Source organism: Uloborus diversus, chromosome 4 (assembly GCF_026930045.1).
Source record: "Uloborus diversus isolate 005 chromosome 4, Udiv.v.3.1, whole genome shotgun sequence".
NCBI classification, from domain to species: Eukaryota; Metazoa; Arthropoda; class Arachnida; order Araneae; family Uloboridae; genus Uloborus; species Uloborus diversus.
In genome coordinates, this window is record NC_072734.1 from 99399878 (window position 1) to 99425594 (window position 25717).

General features: G+C 32.9%; 2 protein-coding genes across 2 annotated transcripts in view; one reads left to right on the forward strand and one right to left on the reverse strand.

The window, feature by feature from the left end:
- Nucleotides 1-25717, forward strand: part of LOC129220724 (transient receptor potential cation channel subfamily M member 7-like) — a 100387-nt gene that overhangs the window by 24018 nt on the left and 50652 nt on the right. Inside the window, exons 9-14 of the mRNA XM_054855154.1 lie at nt 221-314; nt 591-718; nt 3237-3428; nt 5412-5740; nt 7175-7427; nt 8853-8949. Coding sequence (XP_054711129.1) covers nt 221-314; nt 591-718; nt 3237-3428; nt 5412-5740; nt 7175-7427; nt 8853-8949 — 1093 coding nt within the window. The remainder of the gene's footprint in view (nt 1-220; nt 315-590; nt 719-3236; nt 3429-5411; nt 5741-7174; nt 7428-8852; nt 8950-25717) is intronic.
- On the reverse strand, nt 14374-21339 carry LOC129219643 (cuticle protein 10.9-like). The gene is made up of 3 exons (XM_054853912.1): nt 21278-21339; nt 20077-20130; nt 14374-15667 (listed from the first exon to the last, which is right to left on the reverse strand). The coding sequence occupies exons 1-3, from the start codon at nt 21281-21283 to the stop codon at nt 15260-15262; spliced, it is 468 nt and encodes a 155-aa protein (XP_054709887.1). The 5' UTR covers nt 21284-21339; the 3' UTR covers nt 14374-15259.

The window sequence follows — 25717 nt, forward strand, 5'->3', positions numbered from 1 at the left end:
AAAAGAAAAAAAAAAAAAAAAGAAATTCGAAATGAAAAATAACGTAGCAAAACTTTTTTAATTTTTGTTAAAGAAAATATTTTTAACTGCACGATACTTCAAAAAACACGTTTAAAGACATTTTTTTTATGATCATGAAGTAAGTAAATAAAAAAGCATATAGTTTCTTATATAAAAATAATATGTTTTGCAAACTATTTCTCTTTTTTTAACATTTCAGAACGAGCAAGTGTACATGACTGTGTTGAACATCTACGAGCATAGCTGCAATTTGGAGAACATTGGGAATCATTTATTAAGAGCCTTATTTAAATGTGAGTTTGGATTCCTAAAATAATATTTTGTACAACTAGAAATTTAGGATTGCCATTGAGGTTTTTGCCATTTAATTTAAATAGAGTTTATTTTGCTTATTCTTTTTACGGTTGTGCAAAAACCTTTTCAAAACGTATAAAGTTTACAAAATGTTAACCTTTGGTATTAAAGTTTTCCAGTAGTAAGTAGAAAAATCATTATTATAAATAAGTTTCAAAATTCATACAAGTGATTTTTCCGGCTACTTTCTAATTTCGTAATTTGTATTTTTGCAGCACAGATGATAGATAATACAAACTGGCATGCTCAAATGCACAAAGACCTCTATCTCACTTTGGACTGGAATAGCCCCAATGTTGCTATGTCGGAAGTATTTTTGAAGGATCAGTCCAACAAATTTAAAGTAAGAAAAATCGTCCATTTTATTAACATTATTTTCGAAAATAAGTTTGGGAAGATCTGGCCACAAAAGATATCACACTTTTTTTCAACATTTTTAACCCCCTCTCGCTTTTTGTTCCAAAATGGCATACTTCACCTTACCTCCCCCTTTTTGTCACATGTCACGCTATATTTCAAAAAAAAAAAATTCAGAAAAAATGCGCGAAGTAACATTTTTTGTTACCTCTTCTCTCCCTTGTCGCAATCTGTCATAAATTTTACGAATCCTCTCCATCTTTAGTGTGTAACATCATTTGTTGACAGACCTTTTCAAAGAGTTTTGAAATTTTTCACGCAAAGTAGGGCTAAATAACTGAAAAAAATGCCCACAGTGCCTGAATGAATAATTAACTAAATAAAGTTATTTATAAATACATTCAGAAGTGATAAAGTTGTTTACAGAATTACATTATAGCGTAAATTGACAATTTACTCTATAATGTAAATTGTCAATTTACGTATTTTACGTAATTTTAACGTAATAATTTTTAATTGTATTTTAATTATGCTGGTTGCTTGTTTTGGAATGCGCATTTACTATTATTTGACAAGTTATTCTTACTTAATATTGGTTTTTCGTTTTAGAGACAAAACAAGTTTGACAAAATGTGCATTACTAATGCTTTTGAGAGAACAAATGTATTTTCTATAATGTAGTTCATTAAATTCAATCGTTCGTTTTAGTCGATTGAGTAACTTTTAAATTTTTGTGAAATGTGTTTGTGAATTGATTCAGTTGTGCGAACAGAAGCAACTAATCTTGAACTTTTGTTTCATGAAACGACATTACTAATTGTAAGCTGATTGGTTTTTGAGATGGCATTATATTGAAAAGTGATTAATTTCGGAGATGATATTACTGAATATAAGCTGATTTGTTTTAAGCAACGACATATTTAATAAGAAGCTGATTATTTTATGAAGTGACATTACTAGTTATTTTACAAGAAACTGGAATGCCTTGCCCATCATTCTTTAGGAATGACGACGCACCTCCTCAAAAGCTACGGTGAACGACATCCCTTTGAAAGGACTAAGTTCCCCTGAAACATTTCCATAACAATCTACACCTTGAACTCCATTCGTGGGGACCTTTACAGAACGACTTCAGCGTTTTGGTTCGCATAAAAAGACTATCACACTCACAATAAATATAGCGAATTGGATCCAAATTGCTCATTATTAAATCTATTAAAGTAAATAGAATGAACTGGATGGCTCATATGATATGATCCAAATACATGTTGATAGCACAATAAAAAAGGTACTGCTTTTTAGACCAACTGGTACCAAAAAGAAGGGTTCAGATGGACTGATTCAGTAGAATCTGATTTACTCTCTCTCTCTCTCTCAAAAAAAAAAAATAAAAAAAAAAAAAACTGGAAATCAAGGATTAATCAGAAATTATCAAGGAAAAATCTTCAAAGGAAGGCATTGGTCCATAACTGGGCAGTTTAGTCAGTTATGATGATGATGGATCTAAGTTATATACTAAATATATAAAATTCAATAACACTAATACTAACTAAATATATAAAATTTAATAACACTAATACTAACACCACAAACTAAATAAACAATTAATAGAGGTAAACACTTCACCGAGGAACTAATAAACAACCATACTGCTAATTATAAATGCCTACTTTTGTCAGTACCAGGGAGCAAGGAGATATTGTGCTCCTCATGAAGATGCACTTATAGATAAATATTTCTCACGTTTCTTCGAAAAGTAATTCATTCGCCTGCGTTACGTATTCATATCACGTCTACAGGGGACAGTCTGTTTGGTAAAGAAAAACTACCTTTCTCATTTTCACGGCATTCTTTCCTTAGCATCTATTATTTTTCTACTCTCAGAATTTTCAATTACTACGTTAGTACAAAGAGCTTTTCACAGGTACTGAAACTATCAAAAACTAAGGCTCATAAGGATAAGGATAAATTTAAGAATAGAAATGAAAAAATATATATATATAGCGCGATATTAAGCTGTATTTTAAGTTACTAGACTACATTGAAATAAAAATTACATACACTGTTAAAAAAATTCCTGAAATTTTACGGTAAAAGTTACTGGCATCCATGTTGCCAGTAACTTTTACCACAAAATCCTATGTTACTGTAAAATTTTGCGGTAGAATAAATGAGAGTTAGAAAACGCAATATTCTAACTGCTGGTTGATCTCGAGAACTTCGGACTGGCAGTCGGTTTTCTACCCACTATACGAGTTAGGACACATGAGTACGGAGAAATACGGTGTTATGCGCTTTGCACTGTAAGTCACGTAGTGTATCAATTGGCGCTGCAATCATTTATTTTTTTTTCCGGTACAATTACTGTATTTTTTTTTCTGTATTGTAAACGCTCCGTTTTGCAATAATATTTACCACAAAAGTTTCCTGAATTTTTAACAGTGTAGTAATAATGAATCGACAGAATGATTTGATTTTTTTTAGGGACAAATTTATCTTTTCAGATTGAAAAAGACGTTTTTGAAGAAGCACTGTTGAGACCACAAAGAGAAAGTTTCGTTGATTTGTTTTTGAGACAAGGTTTCAAAATACATAAATATCTAACACCAAGAAGACTTATTCTTTTGTATAAGAAAGCAAGGTATCAAGAATTTTTCCAGTCGGTTTGCTGGGAAGGTGCCCTTGGATACGGGCCAGTAAGTATTAAAAAATAATGGTTGCACTGCCCATTTTTTGGAAACCCTTTTGGAAACTGCCCATTAAATTTAACATCCTTATTAGGATTCTAACGTTGGCGTTGATTTTTTTTTTCAATGCGTAATTATATCCGTGGGAAATTACTAAATTTACCAGTACCAGAACGCCGATTGACCCTTGACCCAGATCAATTTAATGTTAAAAGGAAATTTACTTTTTTAGAAAAGCCAATATCACCTCTGTATCGTATGTATATGTTTTGAAATTGGTCAAAACGGTTAAAATTTCAGCTTTTACAACAACTTTTCATTGCATTTTTATTTTTCAAAATAGTAAAATATTTAGTTTTCGAACAAGAAAAATATCTGAGAAGCGATAATTGCAACTACTTGAAGACAATAAGAGGAATAAATCGATAACTAACTACATAATAAAGCTTTTCGTACTTTTTGTAAAATGAGACCTTTTTCTTTTCTAAATATTGGACTTTTCTTTAATTTATAAGAAGCTGCCTTTTGATTAAAAATTAATTTTCTTTAAAATTACTCAGGGGCCGATTCGATTGGGCGAGGATTTCGAATTGTTAGCCAAATGTTTAAAGTGTTAGCCAAATTTCAAAAGTCTAAGTCAAAGACTAACTTTAACTGATATTAATGCATTTTTTCTGTAGAAATATTTAATCAGAGAATGAAGTATAACTTAGTTTTTGCTAATCTTTTGAGTATAAGAAGGAGATATTGTTTTCAAGGGAAATTTCGGAGAATTTTCTGTTTGGCAATAAATTCGCCAAATTAGAATTTTTTTCACCGAATTTACAATTTTATCGCATTTGGCGCAATGGCAAATGTTTAACGCCATCCCTACTTCTAAAGCATTAAGTGTTTAAGAATATAACGCTGGTGTGGGGTATTCGAATTGTTGCATAAATGGACTTTAAACATTCACAGGAAACTAAAATTAAAAATGAATTTTCGATTATAAACAGTTTTGAATTCTCCACGATATCATTCTCAATTAGTACAAAGAAACTATGATGAAATTCATCACAGATGTCACAAAAACGGCATCATAAATTGTACACATCACAGCATGCATTTCATAAGTTTTCTAAGATTGGTTAAATTTTGACTTGGATGGAATAAAATTGTTTTAAAAAAAGGTATTGTGACTGTAGCAAAAAACAATGACTTAATTACCATCTATTCATTCAACTGTTTTCATAATTCATGAATTCCATAATTAACTTCAAATTGGATATTTATTAATGAACCAGTTTTGCATTTATTTCACCCTTTTTTTTTCGCTTTTCTTAGTTCTGATGTTTCTTTTTTTTTTAGATATTTTTCGGTGAAATTTCCTTATTTGAAAATTACAATGCTAAAATATAAAAAATCTTACTGAATGCTGAAAAGGTTTTTTAAACTGAAAAATATTACAGTTTTGTTCATTGATTGCAAAAAGGAGAAAATACCTTTTCTGAGAAAAAAAACTTTTTTTTCTGTTACGTCAAATGTATAACAGCATTTCATTTTTAAATATAATTTTCGGGAGACAAAGGAAAAGAGCGATATATCGAGGCGCGATGCAACAAGGAGTTACTATAGTAAGATGTGCATAACTGTTTGAACACAGCATTTGTAACTAGACAACAGAACTAACCACGTTCAAGATGCTCGAGTTACTTTCATGACCCCATATTAAGTTATTTTGAATTTAATAGACACTTTTTAAAAATATTCAACAGATTCAAAAAGTCTTTAGAGCATGCCACTTTCTTACTTGTTCCAGAAGTTCGATTCGTCACACTTTTTTGGGGTTAAGCTTTACAAGCTGTGGCTGAATGCGGCTTTTGTTTTGAAGTAGCATAACTTTCACACTCAAGTTTAAAAATTAACATGGAGAAGTTCACTTTGTTTTACTTTCCTTTTTTCCTATAATGTTTATCTCTTACACCTGAAACATTTCCTCCTCTTTCCATTTAGGTGTCAAATCTTACTAAGAACTTTATCGAAACAGACTTGAATTGGTTAATTGAAAAAACTACAACCTTAGAAAATTTCATCAATTCTCAAGAGTTATCTTTGAACGCTATGGGGATGTACAACACAGATCCCGCCGCTGCTGAACGCAAAGCGAAAGTCCTGCTGACTTTCTGGGCAACATTCACGAATCGCATTACTTTGGCGAAGACCCTGTGGAAGCACGCCGATCAGCCAATTCATTTGGCTCTTGTTCTTTCCATGATAATAGAGAGACTGACGATTTACGTAAACGATGCTTCATTGAAAACAGAAATGGAAGAATCTAGCAGGTAAATAAATCGCCTAATGTGACTCATATTTATGCAATAACATTTTTGTTCCTAATACTTTTCATTTTCATAGTAATAAAGGACTAAATTAAAATCATAACGTTGATAATGTGTAAAGGAAATTGATTTATAGTACAGAATTCTGGGTGACAAAAATTGAGGACCAAAAGACTGGCGATATATCGCCAAGTGTCCGTCAAATTATAACACCACTTGAGTGTAAATCGAAATTAACAACGATTTTCTCCCCAAAAGGAGCACAAGACCCCTTTAGAAACACCCGAATGTAAACAAAAGGGGAGGTGCACAACTAGATCCCACTAGGAGTCTACGTACCAAATTTCAATTTTCTAGGACATACCGTTCTTGAGTTATGCGACATACATACGCACGTACGCATATCCGCACATACATATGTACATACTGACGTCACGAGAAAACTCATTGTAATTAACTCAGGAATCGTCAAAATGGATATTTCATGTGTCTATACGTTCTTAGACACTTATCCAAGTGTGGTCGAGAGAAAAAAAAACAAACTCAACATTCATTCGGGGGTGAGCAAAATGGAAATTAAGGTCGATTTTTGAGTGAAAACTTTTTCGCGAATGCAGTACTTCCTTTTTTGTAAAAGGAAGTTAAAATAAATAAATAAATAAATAATTTTAAAAAAAATGTTACACTAAACTAACTCTTATTGAAAGAAGCGGGGAAACTGTTCTGTTAAACGGGACTCTTTACTATTATGCATATAAAGGAAACCCCAGGCTCCAAGAGGTTTTATATTTATAAGTGGGACATTACTCTATCGCTTACTAGATTAAACGACGCAGACAGTACCACTAAATTTTTTTTTTCTTTGAACTTGTACGAAAAGTAAAAATATTCCAACTTTAAGGTTGACAACATTCGCATCCACACAAAAATGTCCGATTGTTTTTGCCAAAATTTTTTTTTAAATATTTTGTCCATTTGTTTGGTGTCAAAACTGTTTTTAAATACTTTGTCCATTTGTTTGGTGTCAAAATTGTCTTAAAATAGTTTGTTCAGTTGTTTGGTGTCAAAATTATTTTTAAAATGACTCATAATATAATCTTCTACTAAGCTCTTCAGTTGTGGGGTGAGTTTTCAGTAGGACCTTCTTAAATGGAACAAATTGACTTTGGATTAAAAGCATTTTTTGCGGTAAAAATACATTAGCTTAGTTTTTGCAAGTGCGTACTTCGCTCAAAGATATCATATTGGTAGAAATGCTCAGAACTCAAGTAACGGAATTTAGGTGGCTGTTACCTCCACTCAGAAATTAGCTTAAAAGTGATGGCGGATTTTATACGGGAAAAGTGATTTGTTCTGTTGAACTACTTAATGTATGATTAGTGAATCATCTATGACTAGTTTCTCCAGTTTATCAGAAAATATTTTTTTACCTTTCAGAGATTTTGCCGACATTGCTACTTCAATGTTAGACGCATGCTACTTAGATACCCCCAGTAAAGCCTTTGACGTTCTGAACGAGGAAAGTCCAGAATGGTCTTATAAAACTGCAGTGGACATCGCTGCTCAAGCTCAGAATAAAAGGTTTCTGTCACACATCTGTTGCCAAAAATGGCTGACTCATGAGTTTTTTGGAAAAGTCAAGATCAGAGATTTGTCGTGGGGCATTTTTACTATCCCAACAAGCATAAAGGTATACATCAATTTCTGTTTTATTTCTAAAAAATGAAATTGCTTCCTTTTAAATAAAAATATTATTATCCATGTTATATAGATTAAATTACGAAATAACAACGGTCAATTGCAGACTGCAATTTTGTGCAATGAAACATTTTTATTTCGAATTTTTCCTTTTAAACACAAAAGTATTTATTCAACTATATAATAGATTGTCGCCGTATTCAAGATTTACATAAACCAGGCCGAATAGATAAAAGTGCAGATTAGGTGCAGATTAGGTATATTAGATAATGCAGATTAGGTATATTAGATAATGCAGATTAGGTATATTAGATAGTGCAGATTAGGTATATTAGTGCAAGGCCCTTCCTTTAAAATTTGAGACCGTCCATTAAACAATTGCACTAATAATGAACTAGAACTATAATTGAAAGTTATAGTTCATCTGAAGTCTAATTTGATATAATTTAACATGAAATTACTAAATTAGTTTATGGTTCTGAAATAATTAATAAATAGTAGTAACACAAAGTTAGTAATAAACTGAAGCGATAACGCCTCCTTCTCGCCCACCAAGTGCCAGGACTGAGGAGTCGGACGGAAAATGACGGACTTCGTCTCCAAATCTGAGAGTTTTAGAGCCTTCAATCCCGACCGACTCCGATCCTTTACCCCAAAATTTGTCCTACCTCGATTCTGACTCCTACATCACAAACACTGGTAGAGATACAGATTTTGAAAGAAAATGGTTTACGACTCTTGGAATTTTGAATATTCGACTCCCGACTTAGACTCTACAACTTCCGACTCCGAAGCCATACCAAATACCACTTAAGTGGAATTCTGGCGAGTGTTAATCCAAAATTATTGATCAATGGTTTTATATATCGTCTTAAACTGTTAGGCTTTGAACAATAATCAGCCTATATAGCGTCTATAAATTAAAATTAAAAAAGAAAAGTAAATGTGTAAAATACATAATGGGCAAAAAAGCTATTGCAAAAAGTATGTGGTATTATTTTCTCTCCATAAGTATGCGAACGCAATTGTTTTTTGAAGAAAGAAAGCTTTATATGACCATGGAAACTTTTGGCTACATTCTGAATTGTCCACAAATTTCTGGTTCTATATTAAAAGTAGATGTGTTTTTCTACTATCGATGTAAAAAAAAAAGCAAAATCTAAAAACAACTTTATGCTTATCTTCCTAAAAAAAAAAAAAAAAAAAAATAGGAGAAGTCTAGCCACTTTATAGAAATAGAAAGTTAAAAAAATTATTTTATTCAATATTGGGCCGCTTCAGTTTTAGAGCCTATTGTTGCGACTCGGAAGTCACACGATAATTAGACTATTCTCATATTTGGCTATTTGTTTGTCGGAAAGTTTAATGTCTCAAACTCTCTATCAAACATTGGTTAAGAATTCCATAATATTTTCAGGTTTTGCTATGTGCTTTTCTTATATTCCCAATGTATGGGTGGACAGTTTTCCAAACAAAAGAGTGTACTCTTCCGGATGAAGATAAGGATACTATTGGTAAGTTCTTGGTTTTGCTTTTTACTACTGTATATGAGCCATTTTTACACCGGATCCTACCAGCATGTTATTTTTGTTCTTGTTGTTAAAGACTTAACTTTTTCTCTACAGGGTGTTTCGTTTTAACATGCAAGACCTTTATTTTCTGAACCGTTAGTCCTAGATACATACTTCCAATTGTAAAAATGTTCAAAATCAGATGCAGGGCTAAGTTATTGAAAGTTTGAAGCAAAAATAAAAATGAGTCAAAAATACAAAGTTTAACTTTTTATACGGGCCCTAGGTTCCCTAACTTATATTCAGGGAATTAGTCTCCATTGAAAAATAATTCCAACACAAAAAATTTGATATTAGTACGACCAATAGTCACCGAAATATGAAACGCAGAATTTTGTGACTTACATCACTTTACACTCGTCTTCAACACCTTTTGGGGGAAAATATTGCAGTTAACAAGGGTTTAAAATTATATGTGTGCATAGAGTGTGGTTTATCACAATGGTTGAGGTTTTGTGGTGTGTTTTTGCGTATCATGGCATAACATCTGCATTTATTTTTGAGTAGCAATGAAAAATACAGATAGTTTGTTTTTTTACTTCGACAACCTGTCACTCATCTGAAAGGGAGATAAGTTCCAATCTCATCTTCTATATGGTTCCTTAAAACTTTAAACTCGAATATTTCTTTGAGTTTTGGTCTCACAAATATCAAATTTTTTTGTGTCAGTAATATCTTTCAATGAAGTTATTTCCCTAAATATAAGTTAGAGTACCTAGTGTCCGTATAAAAAATTAAATTTTGTATTTTTTGACTAATTTTTATTTTTGCTTCAAACTTTCAAAATCTTAACTCTGCATCTGATTTTGAAGATTTTTGCAACTGGAAGTATGTATCTAGGACTAACGTTTCCGAAAAAAGAGGTTTTGCAGGTTAAAACGGAACACCCTGTATAGTAAAGTACCTGATGACAAATGTGCTATTCTGAGGGATACCTTACGACGGGAGCTGTTAACGCATGACCTGTCAGTTAGAAATCATTCTAATGTTGACATCATATAATGGCATTGGACAGGAGCGGACTGGCTGACTTTGGCCCAGTCGGCAAAAGAGTATTTTGGCCCACCTCTGTAAATTAAAAAAGTTGAATTAACCAGTTCCGGATTTCGATTCTTTCGAGCCGAGCAAAGACATTAAACTACCGCTATAGTTCCTATTTTTCTTTAAGTTTCTAAATCAAGTTTTAAAGTTCTAAAAAAAGAAAATTATGAAACGTAAAATAAAGCTAACACTGACACATTTTTTATGTGCCTTCAAAGGATACTAATGAAATAAGTCTGAAAAGACACATCTTTAGGTTTCTATACTGACAACATAGGAAGGACACGAGGAAAGGGAGGAATCAGGTAAATTCCCCCGAAATTTTTCGAAACTGGTTGATCTGTATAGGCATAAGGAGAAAAGAATCGGGAGAAAGGGTTCTAGTTCCCTTCCAAGCGATATTTTCAAAGTTGATGTCAAAAAGCGTAATTTTATAATTTTCGGTAACGTTGAAGACAGGAAAAAGAAAGAGTTCCCCCACGATTTTGTTTTTTTAACTTTTTTTTTTTTTCAAAATTGAATTCTATTTTTGACTGTCTTTATTTACAATAAAATGTCGAGGGCTCTTCCCAAAAATTCTCCGAAATGGGAAGTTTTAGAAATACAATTTTTTGTTACCCTTGGTAAAATTAATGGAACAGGGAAGCATATCGGGAGCTCTCTACGAAAACGTTTCGATTTTGAACTATTAAAAAACGAAAATCTATCATTGGTCACGCTTGAGAGACGAAGAGGCTTAGTGATCTCATTTGGAAGCATTTAAAACTGAAGTATACTCTACCCAATTTTAAACTGCATTTAGTCACTATAGGGAATCCGGTGACTCTCCTTCTTAATTTTTCAACATTGAAATTTTAAAAACATAATCTTATAATGTGTTTGAAAACATTAAAAGGAAAGGGGACAGGTTTCTCGAGTGTTTCCCATCAGATTTTTTAGGAGGACGCTGTGCCCTTCCGCTTTTAAGCCTTAACTTGATCATCCCTCCTTGCCCCTTAAACGTTTGGACAAAACTGCACAAAAGCTAAATTTTTTTTCAAAAGGTAAAGATTCACATAAGCCTGTCCTTGAAAAGTCACTCTTTCGTTTCACTAACTTATCCACAAGAATCTGATTAGAATATATCTAAATATTTTTTTACATTACCTTTAAAACTAAACATCAAAAAGCTTTTCAATATTTTAAAAATAATTACTATCGAAAACACTTGAACATTGTATATACCTAGAAAACCAAAGAGTAAAAGAAGCACCTTTTGTGTTTTACAAAACTTCTCTAAACAGTACCCATTTATCTGAAAGTGCACTGCCCCTTTTTTGATCTGGGGGAAACACTGGTTCCCTCAGGGCATTTTTTCTGAAACTGAAATCAATTTTTGGCTATAGTGCTTATAAAAGGGTTACGGAGCTCTCCCACGAAAATTTCAAAACGTGAAATTTTAGGCTATCTTTAGTGACTTTAAGGCAACGGTGAAGATTCGAAGACTTTGTAAATTTTTCGATACTTAAATCTGAAAAACACAATTGAGGGCCTTGATGCAAGAACCAAGAACTAGGTAAGTCCAGGCTCGCTCATATTTGGTAAAACCATCAAATAACATCAGTGTCCGGTAAAAAAGCTAATATTTTTCCCACATTATGTACTAGAAAGCATAGGTCTGATCTTACATTTGGTTCCCGTTGTAGCACCAATCGAAGCTTCTATATTATCGGCCACAAGCAAAAATGTATTGAAAAAAAAAAAAGGACTGAACTGGTTCTTGCATCAAAGTCCTCAAATGCTGACTTAAGGCTAGTATCGTTGGTGACTTTCAGACTACAAAGGGACCTCATATCTGAAATAAATTAGGTACCCCGTTAAGTATAAATCTGGTCCTGATTACAACCGAGGACTAATTTATCAAAAGGGAACATATCCATTTTCCAAAAATTTTCAGGAAGTGAGAAAAACGAATTAGGGTAAGAGCAAAATAGTTTTATTAACTTCTCTGTGTATAGAGTTGAGCACAAAAGCACAGCAAATCAAAAGGCCAGAGTAAGAAATGTTTTTGTAAAAAAAAAAAAAAAAAAACAAGGAGATATCTCCATCTTAATTTTGGATATGTGCCCTTTTGAACGAAAACCTGAATGTTAAAAATTCTAATTTCAGCAAAACTCTAAGATTTCACCTTCTCATACTCTCTTATCGAAGTACATGAACTTAAAAGTAGTGGATTCAAATTCGAGGATATTGGACAAGTGTTCCTTTGGATCTAAAAGTCTTTGTACTACAGATTCTTTCAGAATATGTCCCCTTTTGTTCAAAATAAAATGTGCAGAGGACGGATTTGTTACCTTTTGATCAAAAAGTCACAGTTTACCCTTAAATAAAATAGGATTTTCCACGTTTGGACTTCTTGAAAGTAAGTGATTTGATAGATGTCGTCTGAAAGATTTAGAAAATATCATAAAATGAATTAAAAGAAAGAAAGAAACTTTGCCCTATCCAGCCCCCGGAACTCAGTCCTAAATCCGCCTGTATTCAGGAGCTCTCTCGAAGTCGAAATTTTGTTTTGTTTCAGATTCAGCTTATTGTAGTCCAGACTTGCTTTAGCTTTCCCGTATGCGATTCAGAGATGAAAATACTCGTATAGCGATAATTTACAATAGACCAATGAAATATCTTGCCAACTGACAGCATTTAGTTGAATCTGTCACAACCAGTGAATACCAGGAGCGTGCACAGAAATTTTGGGGCACATCACAAATGAATTTCACGGCCCCCCTCTATATCATTTACCCCCTATACATCCCTACATATATTTCACCCCTCATTTAAAAAATCTTGAGCTTTCCTCAGGATCGGAACCGGGCCAACAGATGTCCCTTCTCCCCCCCCCCCCCAGTGTATGCCTCTGCTCGTGCTCATGTATCAACCCCCAAAGCATGATCCAGACATTTATAGTAGTACCGTGGTCGCTTTGTCTAATGGTGCATGCCCCTTCAATTTTGTTAATAGACGTACAAATACAAGTTTTTAACATGTTTTTTTTCGTCTCGAGCGCTTTTCCAGGCCGCGTCGGACAACCAATTTCTCTAGCCCCCTCCCGTTTCCTCAATGTGGGAGCCATGGCCCCACGAGGTTGATAAAAGAGGAAAACATTCGTACGTGGTGAGCTTTGGCTATTTACTTTGGTCCCTGCTTAGGGTGGAAAAAAAATAAGCCTGTTTCCAAACGCTTTTTTCACATAGATTAAACGAATTACATGTTTTTATTTATTTATTTTTTAATGACACTTTAAAAAATGATAGGTGGGAATTTAAACGTATTAAGTTCAATAAAAAAAAATTGCTTGAAGTGGCCCACTGGGCGGTTGACCCAGTCGGGGATCCCCGACTAGCCGACCTAACCAGTCCGCCCGTGGCATTGGATATACCTACCTGTTTTACATTGAATTAATATTCTTTTTTGCATCTTTTGAAACACGTGATCCAGTCATTAAACAGTTCTTTACCAGGCATGTGGAACAGTTGAATGTTATGAGATAACAGCGAGGAAAGTGATAAATTTTTTTTCAGTATTTTGAAATGTAAATTAGGGATTTATCAGGGAAACAGATAATGTTTGATTATTTTTAAGAATATTGAAGTTCTATCAATATTTCACAACCATGGGTCAACCATAAAGTAACACATGATATGACATTGGTAATTAAGTTTTGTACCTAAGCTAGAAAGCATTTGACGACAAAATGTTACTTTAAACAGAGGGTTACCAGAGGCACCTCGATGGGAGGTCACGGAAGGTCACTGATGCCTCTCAAAATTTTTCCTTATTCAGCAAATTTGTCTAATGATTCGGCAAAATTTGGGGACACAATTGCAATTTTTAAATGCCCTTAAGTCCCTTTTCATACGTACTTAAGTGCGCATACCCATATTTTATCGTTCCACCAAATTTGAAGTTACATTCGACAACTTGAGAATTTCTGTCGTCCCAAAAATTTGCGTTCGGGGTGCACCTGAAGGTTACTTACTGCCGATTGTTAAGCCATAAATAACTTGGGATCGTGAATAACAGCGTTTATGTTGTAATTAAAATGGTCTTATTGTTAACTTATTTTGCATACTACTCCGTCAGTGAAAATGACAGTGAGTTCCTTTACGGTTCTAGTGCACATATTTTTGATTCATTTTTCCTCTCGTCGATAAGAAATCAAATTGTGAGAATTTTAGAAAAACATTGCTCAAATCAAATTTGATACATGATTCTTAAAAATCGTTTAAATCAATGACGACAAGCAGTTTTAAAAATACTTAGTATAACAAATGAAAAAGTATGCTTTCTAATACAATAAAAATTTATTCAATGAAATATTACACATATATTTTTTTTGAACTTGCAATTTGTGAATAAATAAAATTTGATAAACAGCAAAGCTCTGAATAGGAATCTCATATGGAATTTCTTTAAAATAGGAAATACGTTTCAAAATTTTATTTGTCTTTTAAAATACTGAAAATAGTGGGAAGCATATTCTAATCAAAAGCAATAACGGCGGAGGACGTGTTTTAAGTGAAGTTCATTAAGTTTATATATATGCAACTATTAAACAAAGTTATATGAGTATTGCCAGCAGAATATGAAATAATGAACAGCAAAAGCAAGAAAAGCACGAAAATTTATGACTTAGAACCTATTCATACGTCCTGACGTGTTTACTTTCCCATTACCATTTTTTTTTTGTAATTAAAAAAAGCTTATTGGTTTTTTAAATCATACAAAAATATCTATAAGAAGCAAATGCCATTTTTACAGCAGCTTAGGTAATCAAGAGCGCAAATTATGTTATAACTACAAATAGCTCAGGAATCGATTTAGACATATATTTAAAAGAGGTGTAAAAATCGTCATCAAGTTCTGTGTAGCCATTAGAAGAAGAACTTTGCCGCATGAGTTTACAAAAAAAAAAGTTGAATTAACATAATTCATATAATGTTCTTTTTTTTTCTTTCTAAAAATTGTTTGTGTACAATTTAGTATACCTGTTTGAGAAACTAATTTCAAGTTTGTAGAAATTGTATGAAAAGTATATTTGTTATACAAGGGACGAAAGTTTTGGGCGAAAAACATTACATTAAAGCTATAAAAATATATCATCATATGATTAGGTGTGGCCAAGTTGTATTTTCAGACAGCTATAGTAAGCACATAATATCTTTAGTTGTCCTTATTAGTTATATCCTCTGGCTCTTGGGTCTGTGCTCGGTACTAGAACATACCTAACATTTTGACCTTGCCGGCCAGTGTTAACTACGGTTGCCTCAGGAGCTCTGCTAATAGCATTCGTTTCACCAGAATATCGTATGATTGGACCCTTGGCATCTGGAGCAGTGGACTCAAAGATGACATTTGCTGGGGCGCCATTGTCAGTTCCTGGTTCATTTGTCCTGACAGTGGCCCGGAATCCGGCAGCATCGGCAATGTATTCGACAAGCCTGTTCCTTCCGTCGACATCCGTGACTGTGTAGGAGCCCCGGACAGTTCCAGCACCATCTGAATTTTCCTCGTGGCTGCTGCTCCCCTCGTCACCTTCAGCTTTGTAACTGAAGGAATATGGTTGTGGTGGGTACTCTTCAGGCTGAAAATATGAACAATTAAAACAAAGGACCAATTGGAGCGTATTAGTCATAATGCAGAAGATATAAACTTTACTAGCTGCGTCGCCCGGCTTTGCTCGGTCTAACTCGAAAATAAAAGTTATGTCAAGTATGCGTGATCAACACTCAGGCTTGAAAAAAAAAATCAGTAAAATTTTGCGTCAGATTGAGGAAAAATAACCAAAAAGTAAACATTCCAAATTCCCCGATTACAGGAAAAGCCTTTAAAACAAAAGAAGAAATTTTACTTGTTCATATTCGAGAAAAAAAATTTCAACAGATCTTTCGTCTCAATGATTTTTTTCACGCTATAAATTTTAATAAAAGCACTGTTGCGGAAAGTTGAGATGAAGCACTGAATAATAATTTGAATGGAGGAAAGCCTTCGAAAAATAGGAATTTTATGTCGAAATCTAAGTGTCCTAATTAATAGTTTTTAATTGGTTTCTCCGCTAATTATTATTGGAGGATTATGTTAAATAACCAAACATGAAGACGAGAAGATTACGAATCCATCGATACCTGGTTCGATGGTCAGTTCCCTGTTGTTCGGGAGAAGAAACTTAGACATACATACGTAGTTGCAAACATAGTTGCATACATAGGTACATACGCTCAGTTTTTAATTATATAAGATGACTTTGGATAATAATTCAGACAGGGACGTGTAAGGGCGTAATATCTTTAGAATGGAGACAACTCAAGGATTTCTTGAGCTTCAGTTAAAGCTCTAGACTAGGAACGCAGAATAATAGCCACTGATTACCAGAGTCGCAAAAAATGGAACCACTTTCGACTTTTAGTAGCCATTTTTAAATAAAACATATTCAGTACAAAAAATAAATCACCTTATGGGTTACTGTGAATTACGTTGCCAAGCTGGAGTCGACTGATGCGTTGAACGTCTCAAAATTGAAAGCGTGTTGTCTTAGCTCGATGTAGAGAAACATATCGTGTCCCCTTTGGGCAACTAAGATTTGATGTGTGTTAGATATTTTCAATGAAATGGTAGCCCGTAGGAGACTGGTGACCACTAATCTAGAGTTTTAGTTTGAGTTGAGCACCCGTATGACATTGAAAATCGATTAACCCTGCCTTCATCTAAAGTAAGTTAATTACGTGTTTGTGTAGGGGCTGTTTCAATATACTGTCTGACACGGATTGTATGGAAAGACAAACATCCGTTTTACAGCCAGAAATAAACGAATCTATTATTTTTTACCGATGTCAGCGTTTGCAGAAGCAGAGTCTCATTCAAATGAGCGGAATACACGCATCAAATTTTTACTTTTCCCCCTTATTCACATAGATTCGTCTTATCTGGACGTTTGAAAATTCTATGCAATCCGTGGTTAGACAGTAGTAGACTTTTCCTACTACTTTAAACCTAAAAACGATTCTCATGAAAAGTTTAATGCCTTAATTTATACATTATAGCTCAGTGGCGACCCAAGTGCTCAACAATAAGATCAATCTCTGATGCTTAAAGATTGTGTCACGATCCACCACAAATTTTTTACACTTGTTGATGAGAACAGATGTGAGAAAAGCAAGGTCAAATAAAACGTTATAATTATTGATATAGTAATCTATTTATTCACTACTACGTAATAGAGAACTAATAGAAGAACAAAACTTCAGACTGTTGTGTCTAGAAACCTTTTTGCGCAACGATCTTCTAATAACTACCATAGATCGACTAGAAATCGTCTCGATAATCAACCTGTCTACCTACTCTGCCACGATAGTTGATGTATCTGATAAACACGCCTTTTTGTGAACGAAATGAACTTGAAACCCTCTACAAACAAGAGTTCTTTATATTGGAAATGATGTACGTAGAACCTCAATTATCCGAGCTAATTGGGACCGCTAGTGCCTCGGATATCGGAAATCTCGGTTAATAGAAACTTTAGAAAATTTGGTCAGAATCGCAAACTTGTAAAATGTATTAATTAAAAATACAATAGAATATTTTAAAAAGATGAAAATGATTATATAAAAAGTAACATTTTACTGTTAAAAAACTAAAATAGGAAAATAACTTGTAGTAATATTTAAAAAATCAATAGAATTTTTGTATAATGCCAAGTTAGATATTAAAAGATGCATTAAAAACCTCACAAACTTCCAGAAAATATTCTTATATTCAAATAGAAAGTTTATCATTTCATAAAATTTACGTTATTTTCTTTGAAAAATAGACTTCATTATCGGCTCGGTTAACAGAAACCTCGGTAAATCAAAGCTCGATTGATCGAGGTTCTACTGTACTAAAAATAATAAGAGCAACTCTCCAGACAAATGAATAGGATCTAATGTTGTTCACGTTTTTAAAGTCTGTTAGAAAGTTTTCATGACTGAAGTCAGAATGTATTAAGCAGACCTACTGCTCTTACTACTCTGATTACAAGGATATCAGAAAAGTTACCATCAATGAAAAGGCACGAACTCTCAAGGACATGCCACGAAGAATATAAGATAAGGAGATTGATGCAACAGTCGTTTCAGCAATTTTAATCCTTGTTTCACATGTTTAAAAATGCAATCAAAATGCAGTTTTAATACTATACAAGCTACATGTAATGTTATAATTTTATGCATCTAAGTTTTGATAGATTTGATCTACGTGGGGTATTTTATTACTGATAGTAGCCAGTGGCGTACACAGGAATTTTGCAAGGGGAGGGTCCGAGATCAAAAGCCTCATTTTCATATTATGCCCCAATACATCGTCAAACATATTGACTTGGTTTTGTCGATTCGCGAGAACGGAAACCAGTAAAAAATAAACTATTGAATAAATAATTAGCATTTTGTAATGAAATATACTTAAATAAATTACCAGAAAGTAAAATAATTTTACGCTTTTACTTTTCTTATAGTTAAGAAATGGATGCAGCAAAGCAAATTCATCGTTGTAGAAGCACCATCAGAAGCTCATAGAATCTCATTTTAATCTATAAATACAAAACTAAAAACATCGTTATTATAGTGTGTTCATTTTTAATCACCATTCTGCTTCTTTTAGGTCATTTGTTATACAAAAAGTGCATAATATTTTTAAAAATCTTTTAGCATATGGATTTTATTTCTTTATTTATTAAAACTGAAATTATTGTTCGCTTTGTTTGGAAATATTTTACGTACAAAATACATAGAATCGCAATCAATCGGGGAAAAACAGCAAGACTTATGGGAGGGGTCCGGACCCCCTGGACCCCTCCCTTGAGTGCGCCACTGATAGTAGCAGAAATACATCTCTAGAAATTTCAAGTACTGTGCAAATTAACAATACAAAACGCTTTCGAGAAGAAAAATTGCAGTGGTGAAAAACGTATTTTATTCAGGATCTAGATATATTTTTTTATTTGTATAAAAGGTAGTTTTGGTCTTTGGAGTATAAATGATGTATACTTGCATTTGGAGATTGCATTTCGCTATTTCTTCTCAAAGGTGCTTTACTTTTATTTAAATTTTAGTGGTAAAAGAGAGGATTACCTGAAAGTCGTATTTGCGCCAATTCTGAAAAGGTTCTGTGTAATATAACAATTTGAAACTCTAGATAGCGTGAATTGTTGATGTAGTAGATAATTTTCCTATGATCCATATTTCACAGTTTGTCAAAAACTTTTTTGGGGGGTATTTATTTTTTTGCTGAGTTTATAAATTCACAAATTCACTGAAATTATTTAGCTTAAAAAACCTCAATACCAACATTAAGACATTTTCGTTATTTGATAGCTTTATTCCATCTGTCTTGCCTCAAATTATCAATCCAACAACGTTTTCAAAGCAGCGCAATTGTTTCGAAAATAATTTTTTTTAAATAATTTTTTTAGGGGGGGGGGTTACCGGCATTTCTTATAATGTTTATCTGATTAGCGTCGTTCTTAAATATTATAACTTGTTTTATTTTCAGATAAATATGATTACTTCTCGTGTTATTAATTGCACCAAATCACCACGTGGCGCTAGAGAAATTTACAAATGTATTAAATTACGTAAAGAAAGCATCGTTGGTATAGAACCACTCAGCTGCTGGGAAGGATTTCTTTTACATATCGGTAAAAGAAATTAGCCCAAATAAATAAAACTCCTTACATTTTGTTTTACACTGTCTTGATACATTATTTTTAAAAAACTTTACAGTTAACATTCTACAGAATAAATAATTGCAAAAAGTCTTACTTTACAATTTTTTAAACAACTCTTTTTCCGAAGTCAATTTTAACGTCCTAATTAAGCATCTATTTTTTTTAAAACATATTTTACTTGAGTTTTTTGAAACGGATACTAAAAAGGTTGCATCAAATTAAGAAATATTCTCACAAAGCGTTACCTAGTTATTATCATGACTGATTAATAAAACAATAAAATTCAGGCTTACTTGATAACTTTGAGCTGCAGTCATCGCCAAAACTGCGAAGAAAATCACAAGAAACTAAAAAAGGAATAAATAAATGAGTTCGGATAATACTTTTAAAAATACAACGCGTTGCATGAAATGTAGAATTTCGCTCGAAAAATCTATTTCATGCCAAAATAAATTTTGTTTCTCATTTAGCTTTTACACCGTTCACTACTATCGTTCACTACTTTTAAATAGAAAAAAAGTGCATTTAAAACGTTGATTTTCAAAATATTATTATTTTTTTAATGATGCCTAATGCCTCAGTGCGTATTTTATCATTCGGTAAAATTCGGTAGTATTTTATTATTCGCAGTTTCATTTGGTAAGCTGAAAATTGCAGAAATTAACTAGAAACCAAAAGGTAAAGCGTATCCTACAAAGCCAAGGTCCGAGCTAGGATCAGGTTGTTAATTGCAACATTTGGAGAAGTCAGAGAAGAGCTAAATGCAGCAGTAAATAGATACTGATGTATGATAACGAATAAATACCTTTGTGCTGAAAATTCAAAAAATCAGTAATCCAACGTCAGAAAGCACAAATATTGCAAAATATTGCAGACACGTGTTTCGGTGTTACAAGGAACACCTTTTTCAATGCAAAGAAAAAGGTGTTCCTTGTAACACCAAAACACGTGTCTGCAATATTTTGCAATAATTGTGCTTTCTGACGTTGGATTACTGATTTTTTGACTGATGTATGATGTTTTTTTTTTAAAATTCTTCCTTGCCTTTTCCTATTTTGAGCAAGCTTGTAACATTTTTGACGAAACAAAAAATCAAAGGAAAAGATATGGAACAAATTTAAAAACAGTGGGGGGAATAGTATTTTTTTTTAAATCTCCTTATTTGCCATTCCCTCTGATTTTTTTAAAAGTATAGTTAAATATCAGTTCTAAACACTTTATTTATAGCTTTTTGAGAATTACAAAATAATAATTAGAAAAACGTTTAATAACAGTATAATTTCACTTAGATTTAATGGAGAGGATTATCTGGTTGTAGTGGTAAAAAATGATATTTGAGGAACTTATACTCAAAAATTGAGGATGGGTGCGATAAACATTTAAGTTAATTATTTATCTAAATAATACATTTCATACATTTCAGTTAAACAACACCTTAGTAAATTAAACTTACAGAATAAAATTAACAAGTTACATATAATGCGAAAATCTTACCTTCATTTCGTAACAGCTGAAAGTTCTCCTATTGGGAAAAATGTGGGAATGCTTCCTGTCACAGTGACAATCCTCATTAATTCCCTCCTTTATATATACCTACTAGATTACCGTTACTTAAAGAAAAAAAAAGCAAATGAATGAACCAAGTTTGTGCACTTTTCACAACAGGGGTTTATTACCAAGGTCCGAGCAGGGGTCAGGTTGTTAATTTACGAGCCCTAATTGACCTCGATGAGCTAGGACTCTATGAGTTGGCAATCCAAAATGTACTTTGTATGCTTGAAACGCCAAGAGAATTATCAAGAAAGAAGGGAAAAAAATGTTCTTCAGAAAGTAATTAAATATGGAATTATGATTAGCTCTTACTTTTCCGTTCGTTCTAACGAAAAAAACATCGAGCCATACATTACATACTAAGTGATTTAAAGTGAAGACAACTTTGGACAAGAGTATTTGATTTGCATATTTGCTATTTGTAAAAGAGCTGGAGTGGTTAAAACTCTTGCTTTCCATAAACCATTTTTATTGCGAAGTAAATCACGTTGAAGCAAGACGCTTCTCTTTCATTCATACTGCTGAAGTACTTGAGTTTGAAGAAATATTGCGCTTCAGAATAAAAAATGTTAAGAGGTTTTTACATTAGAATGTTTCTAAAATTTATATTTTGGATGAAAAAAAATCCTATTTAACAAAAAAAAAAAAAAAAAAAAAAAAACAAATGTAGTCCTAAGCATAAATATCTACTTGCAACGCATAAAGTTGCAAGCTAATGATCTACAGTTATGGCAAACCAGGGGCGGATACAAGCGGGAGGGTCATGGAAATCACGACCCCCCTCCTCTCAAAACTGTCGACAGTTTTATCCATTTACATTGCACTCAAATAGTTCATGAGTTAAATGTAAATAATTAAAGAAATCTTTTCAATTTATTAGTTACTTTTAAAAGTAAATATTTGAAATAGTACTTCATTTCATTGCTTATGAAATTACTTAGCAACGTTTATGCCGTATTAAGTGCCTTATTCCACTTCAATTTGGTGCTTTTAATTGAAACCCAAGCAGTTTCAAACATTTTTCATATCCAAAGCCCATTATACTTCAGCCTAATCTCCCCATCCCCTAAGATGGTAGTCTGTATCCGCCCCTGGAGCAAACCTAACCTGGCAGAATTGTGGCTACGCAGATCCTAATGGCAGTATCCCGACGCTGCTAGGCTAGGTTTGCTCCAACTATAGGCAGGAGTTTTTAAATGGGGTCGTATAGCTTTCTAGAGAAATTTTCTTATTCATAAAATGATTTCAGAAATTGATTTATTTTTACTTTTAAAATAAAACTTCTCAATACTTATACTGCGCTGCTAAGCGCAAAAGTCATATCTGCAACTGAGTTGAAATTGAGAAATTAAAGTTAAAAGTTTTGCGTCTCCATGTATTTGATTTAGATGTAACTTTTTCAGGTTAAAACAAAAATATTTCCCATTGGCTAATGACCATAAAACTTTGTATTTAGGTGAAATATGTGACAAAGAACCACCTGGTGACCGTAACTCAACTTTGATAAAAATTGCAGATACGACTTTTGTGCTTTGCAAGACTGTATACTAGAGATGTGACGTTGATGAACAAACGGGTTAAAAAGAACGAATCTTTAAAATGAACGACCGTTTTTTTGAATGATGAGCAGTTTGGGACATTGTACAGTAAACTCCCGAATCATCGGTACTGTGGAATAGTTTTGAAACTCCCTAATATTTAGGCGAGTCTTTTTTTAAGCTAAGTTATTCCGTACTCCAGCTGACCTACATATGTATTATTTGTTGTTACTTTTTTCGTTATGTATGGTTTATTGATAATACTTTATCTATATATACAGTACTATAGCTGGAAAATTCTTATAACTTATTTTTTTGACATTCTGAAACGGTACCTGCGGTTTTTGGAATGGAAAACATACCTTACGAGAACTGAGAAATGTTTTATGAAATGAACTTCAATTGCTTTATAAATCCAAACCTGAATGAATTTTTTTGATTAATTTTTCATAGGTATATTTTCTTACTTTTAGATAATTTTAGTTACCTTTCCATCGAAGAACATTCCTAATTTATTGAAACATATCGAACGTATGTGAGTATGTCTCGTGCAGAGTTTATCTACAACTTTTTCAAATGAACGAGTTGAATGAACGGATCAAAAGAATGATCGATCCTCTGATGAACGGATCAGTAAAAAGAAAGACATTGCCCACCTCTACTGTATACCACTCTAATTATTCTTATGCGTAGATTGCTTATTTTTTACTGTCCTTCACTTATTTCATTTGTCTCTGTGGCAGTTGCAAATCTCGGTGTGCGCAGTATCATTTCTTTTGTTAAAAATAATTTTTCCAAGTGTCCTCATCGTCTGTAGAGCGCTAGTAATTTTTTAAATAGGGAAATCTTGATCCAACTGTAAATATTAAAAGTGTAACGCTTCTCCGATGTGTAGCCATGCTGTTATTAGTTTTTGTCAGCTAGTTTTGTGTTTAAAATACTGCACAGAATCCTCATATATATAATAGCGAACTTACTGATCGAGTAACGCTTTGACTTCATCAACAATGAACCTCGCTCCACGGCATGATAATTTGATATTTTTTTGTTAATGTTTGACATGCAGGGAAAAGCTTTATTTTGACAAGGCTGAACTAGACAGGTAACTTAACTGCTTTACTGGTAAGACTAATTTTAAGAGAATGAAGAAACGAAAAAGTGGTCAACAATGAACACTATCTAATGGAGTTTAGGGTTAATCCTCTGGGGTTAGGGTTAAAATTTCAACTATCAAAATATCACCAAACAGGTAATTGCCTCGTTCATATGTAGAAGCAATTTTCACCGATCATACCTTGATGAGTGATTTTCTAGTAAAATAAGATGTTTTAAAAAAAATTGCTTAAATCAGAATGATTTCATTATTTCAGAAATGTTTTGCACCAACATTTCGTGAAATTCATGCGAATGGTCATAGTTCTACACGATCTGAAATCTCTCTAGAACAAAAACCAAATACTATTCTTTTTTATGTTAGTTAAATAAATAAAAATATCCATTTATGCGTCAGACTTCTCCCGCACTTAACCACTGCTATTTAAAAACCATCTCACTCAGGGAGCTAATTTAAACGCTCTGTTAGTGGTTTGCTCATCTTCCTCAAAACGTGCTTACCTTATCAAATACATTATCGACCCTGGATTGAAGCTCGAAGAGAACTTTTACGACTCACACGATGGTGATATATTTTATGCGATATAAATATGAAATTTTGTGTCACATCAAATTAACGCGCTTTTTCAATAGATGAACAGTTTGCGGACCATTAGTATGTTACTGTAAGTTGTTAAACGTATTTCACCTGTTTTTCAAAAATTCTTTAGCAAGCAATTACATGTTGTTCCAAAAAAAACGAACCATTTTTATAATCAGCAAGTTTATTTAAGTAATTGAGTACATTAATAAAACAAGAGCATACATACAATATAAGGAATTTAATAAAATCCAGCATAATAGCGCACGAAGATCTACGTCCCATTATGGGACGGTGACATCCTTTAGATAAGTGGTTTTTAATCTTTTCTCTGCTGAGGACCACTTGGTACCTATCTGAAATCTAATTGTGAAGACAAAAAAATTCATTTTAAGCGTGCGTTAAGAGCAATCCATTGCAATTGACTCTGTTCATGAATGTTTTGTCTATGACCACTGACATAGATGTAAATGTAATTAACCAATGTTGTCTTTGTTTTGCAAGAGGAAAAATAATTCATCCTAAGTACGGTGTAGGAGTACTTCATTGTAGCTGACTTTATTTCTATGTGTGTCGTCTCAATGACGTAACATCTAGCTTGAAATTAATTAAATTAAAATATCGTTTGTATTAAGAAGACTAAATAATTCATCCTAAGCGTGAGTTAGTATTCCATTGTAATTGGCTCTTTGTTCATTGATGTTTTGTCTATGAACACTGACATATCTGTTAACGTGTTACTTATCAAACATGTCATTTGTTTCATGAACACAAAATGATGCCTCTAAGCATGAGCAGAGAGTATTTCAGTGAAATTGACTCTTTGTTCATAGATGTTTTGTCTATGACCATTGACATAACTGCTGAAGTGTAACAAACCAAATAGGTCATTTGTTTTGTGAACACAAAATAATTCCTCTAAAGCATGAGTAAAGAGTATTCCATTAAAATTGACTCTTAGTTCGTAGATGTTTTGTCGATGACCGCTGACATAAATGCAACGTGTAACTAACCAAAGATGTTGCTTGCTTCGTGAAGACGAATAATTTATCTTAACTACGATGTATCCATTGTACGATGAGTAATCCATTGTAAATGACTCTTTATTCAAAGATGTTTTGTCTTAAACCGATGACATAACTGCTAATATAT

Coding starts and splice junctions, on each gene's coding strand:
- LOC129219643 (XM_054853912.1), bottom strand. Junction 15,668..20,076: donor CTGCAGCTCAAAGTTATCAA/GTAAGCCTGAAT, acceptor TCATATTTTCAG/CCTGAAGAGTACCCACCACA.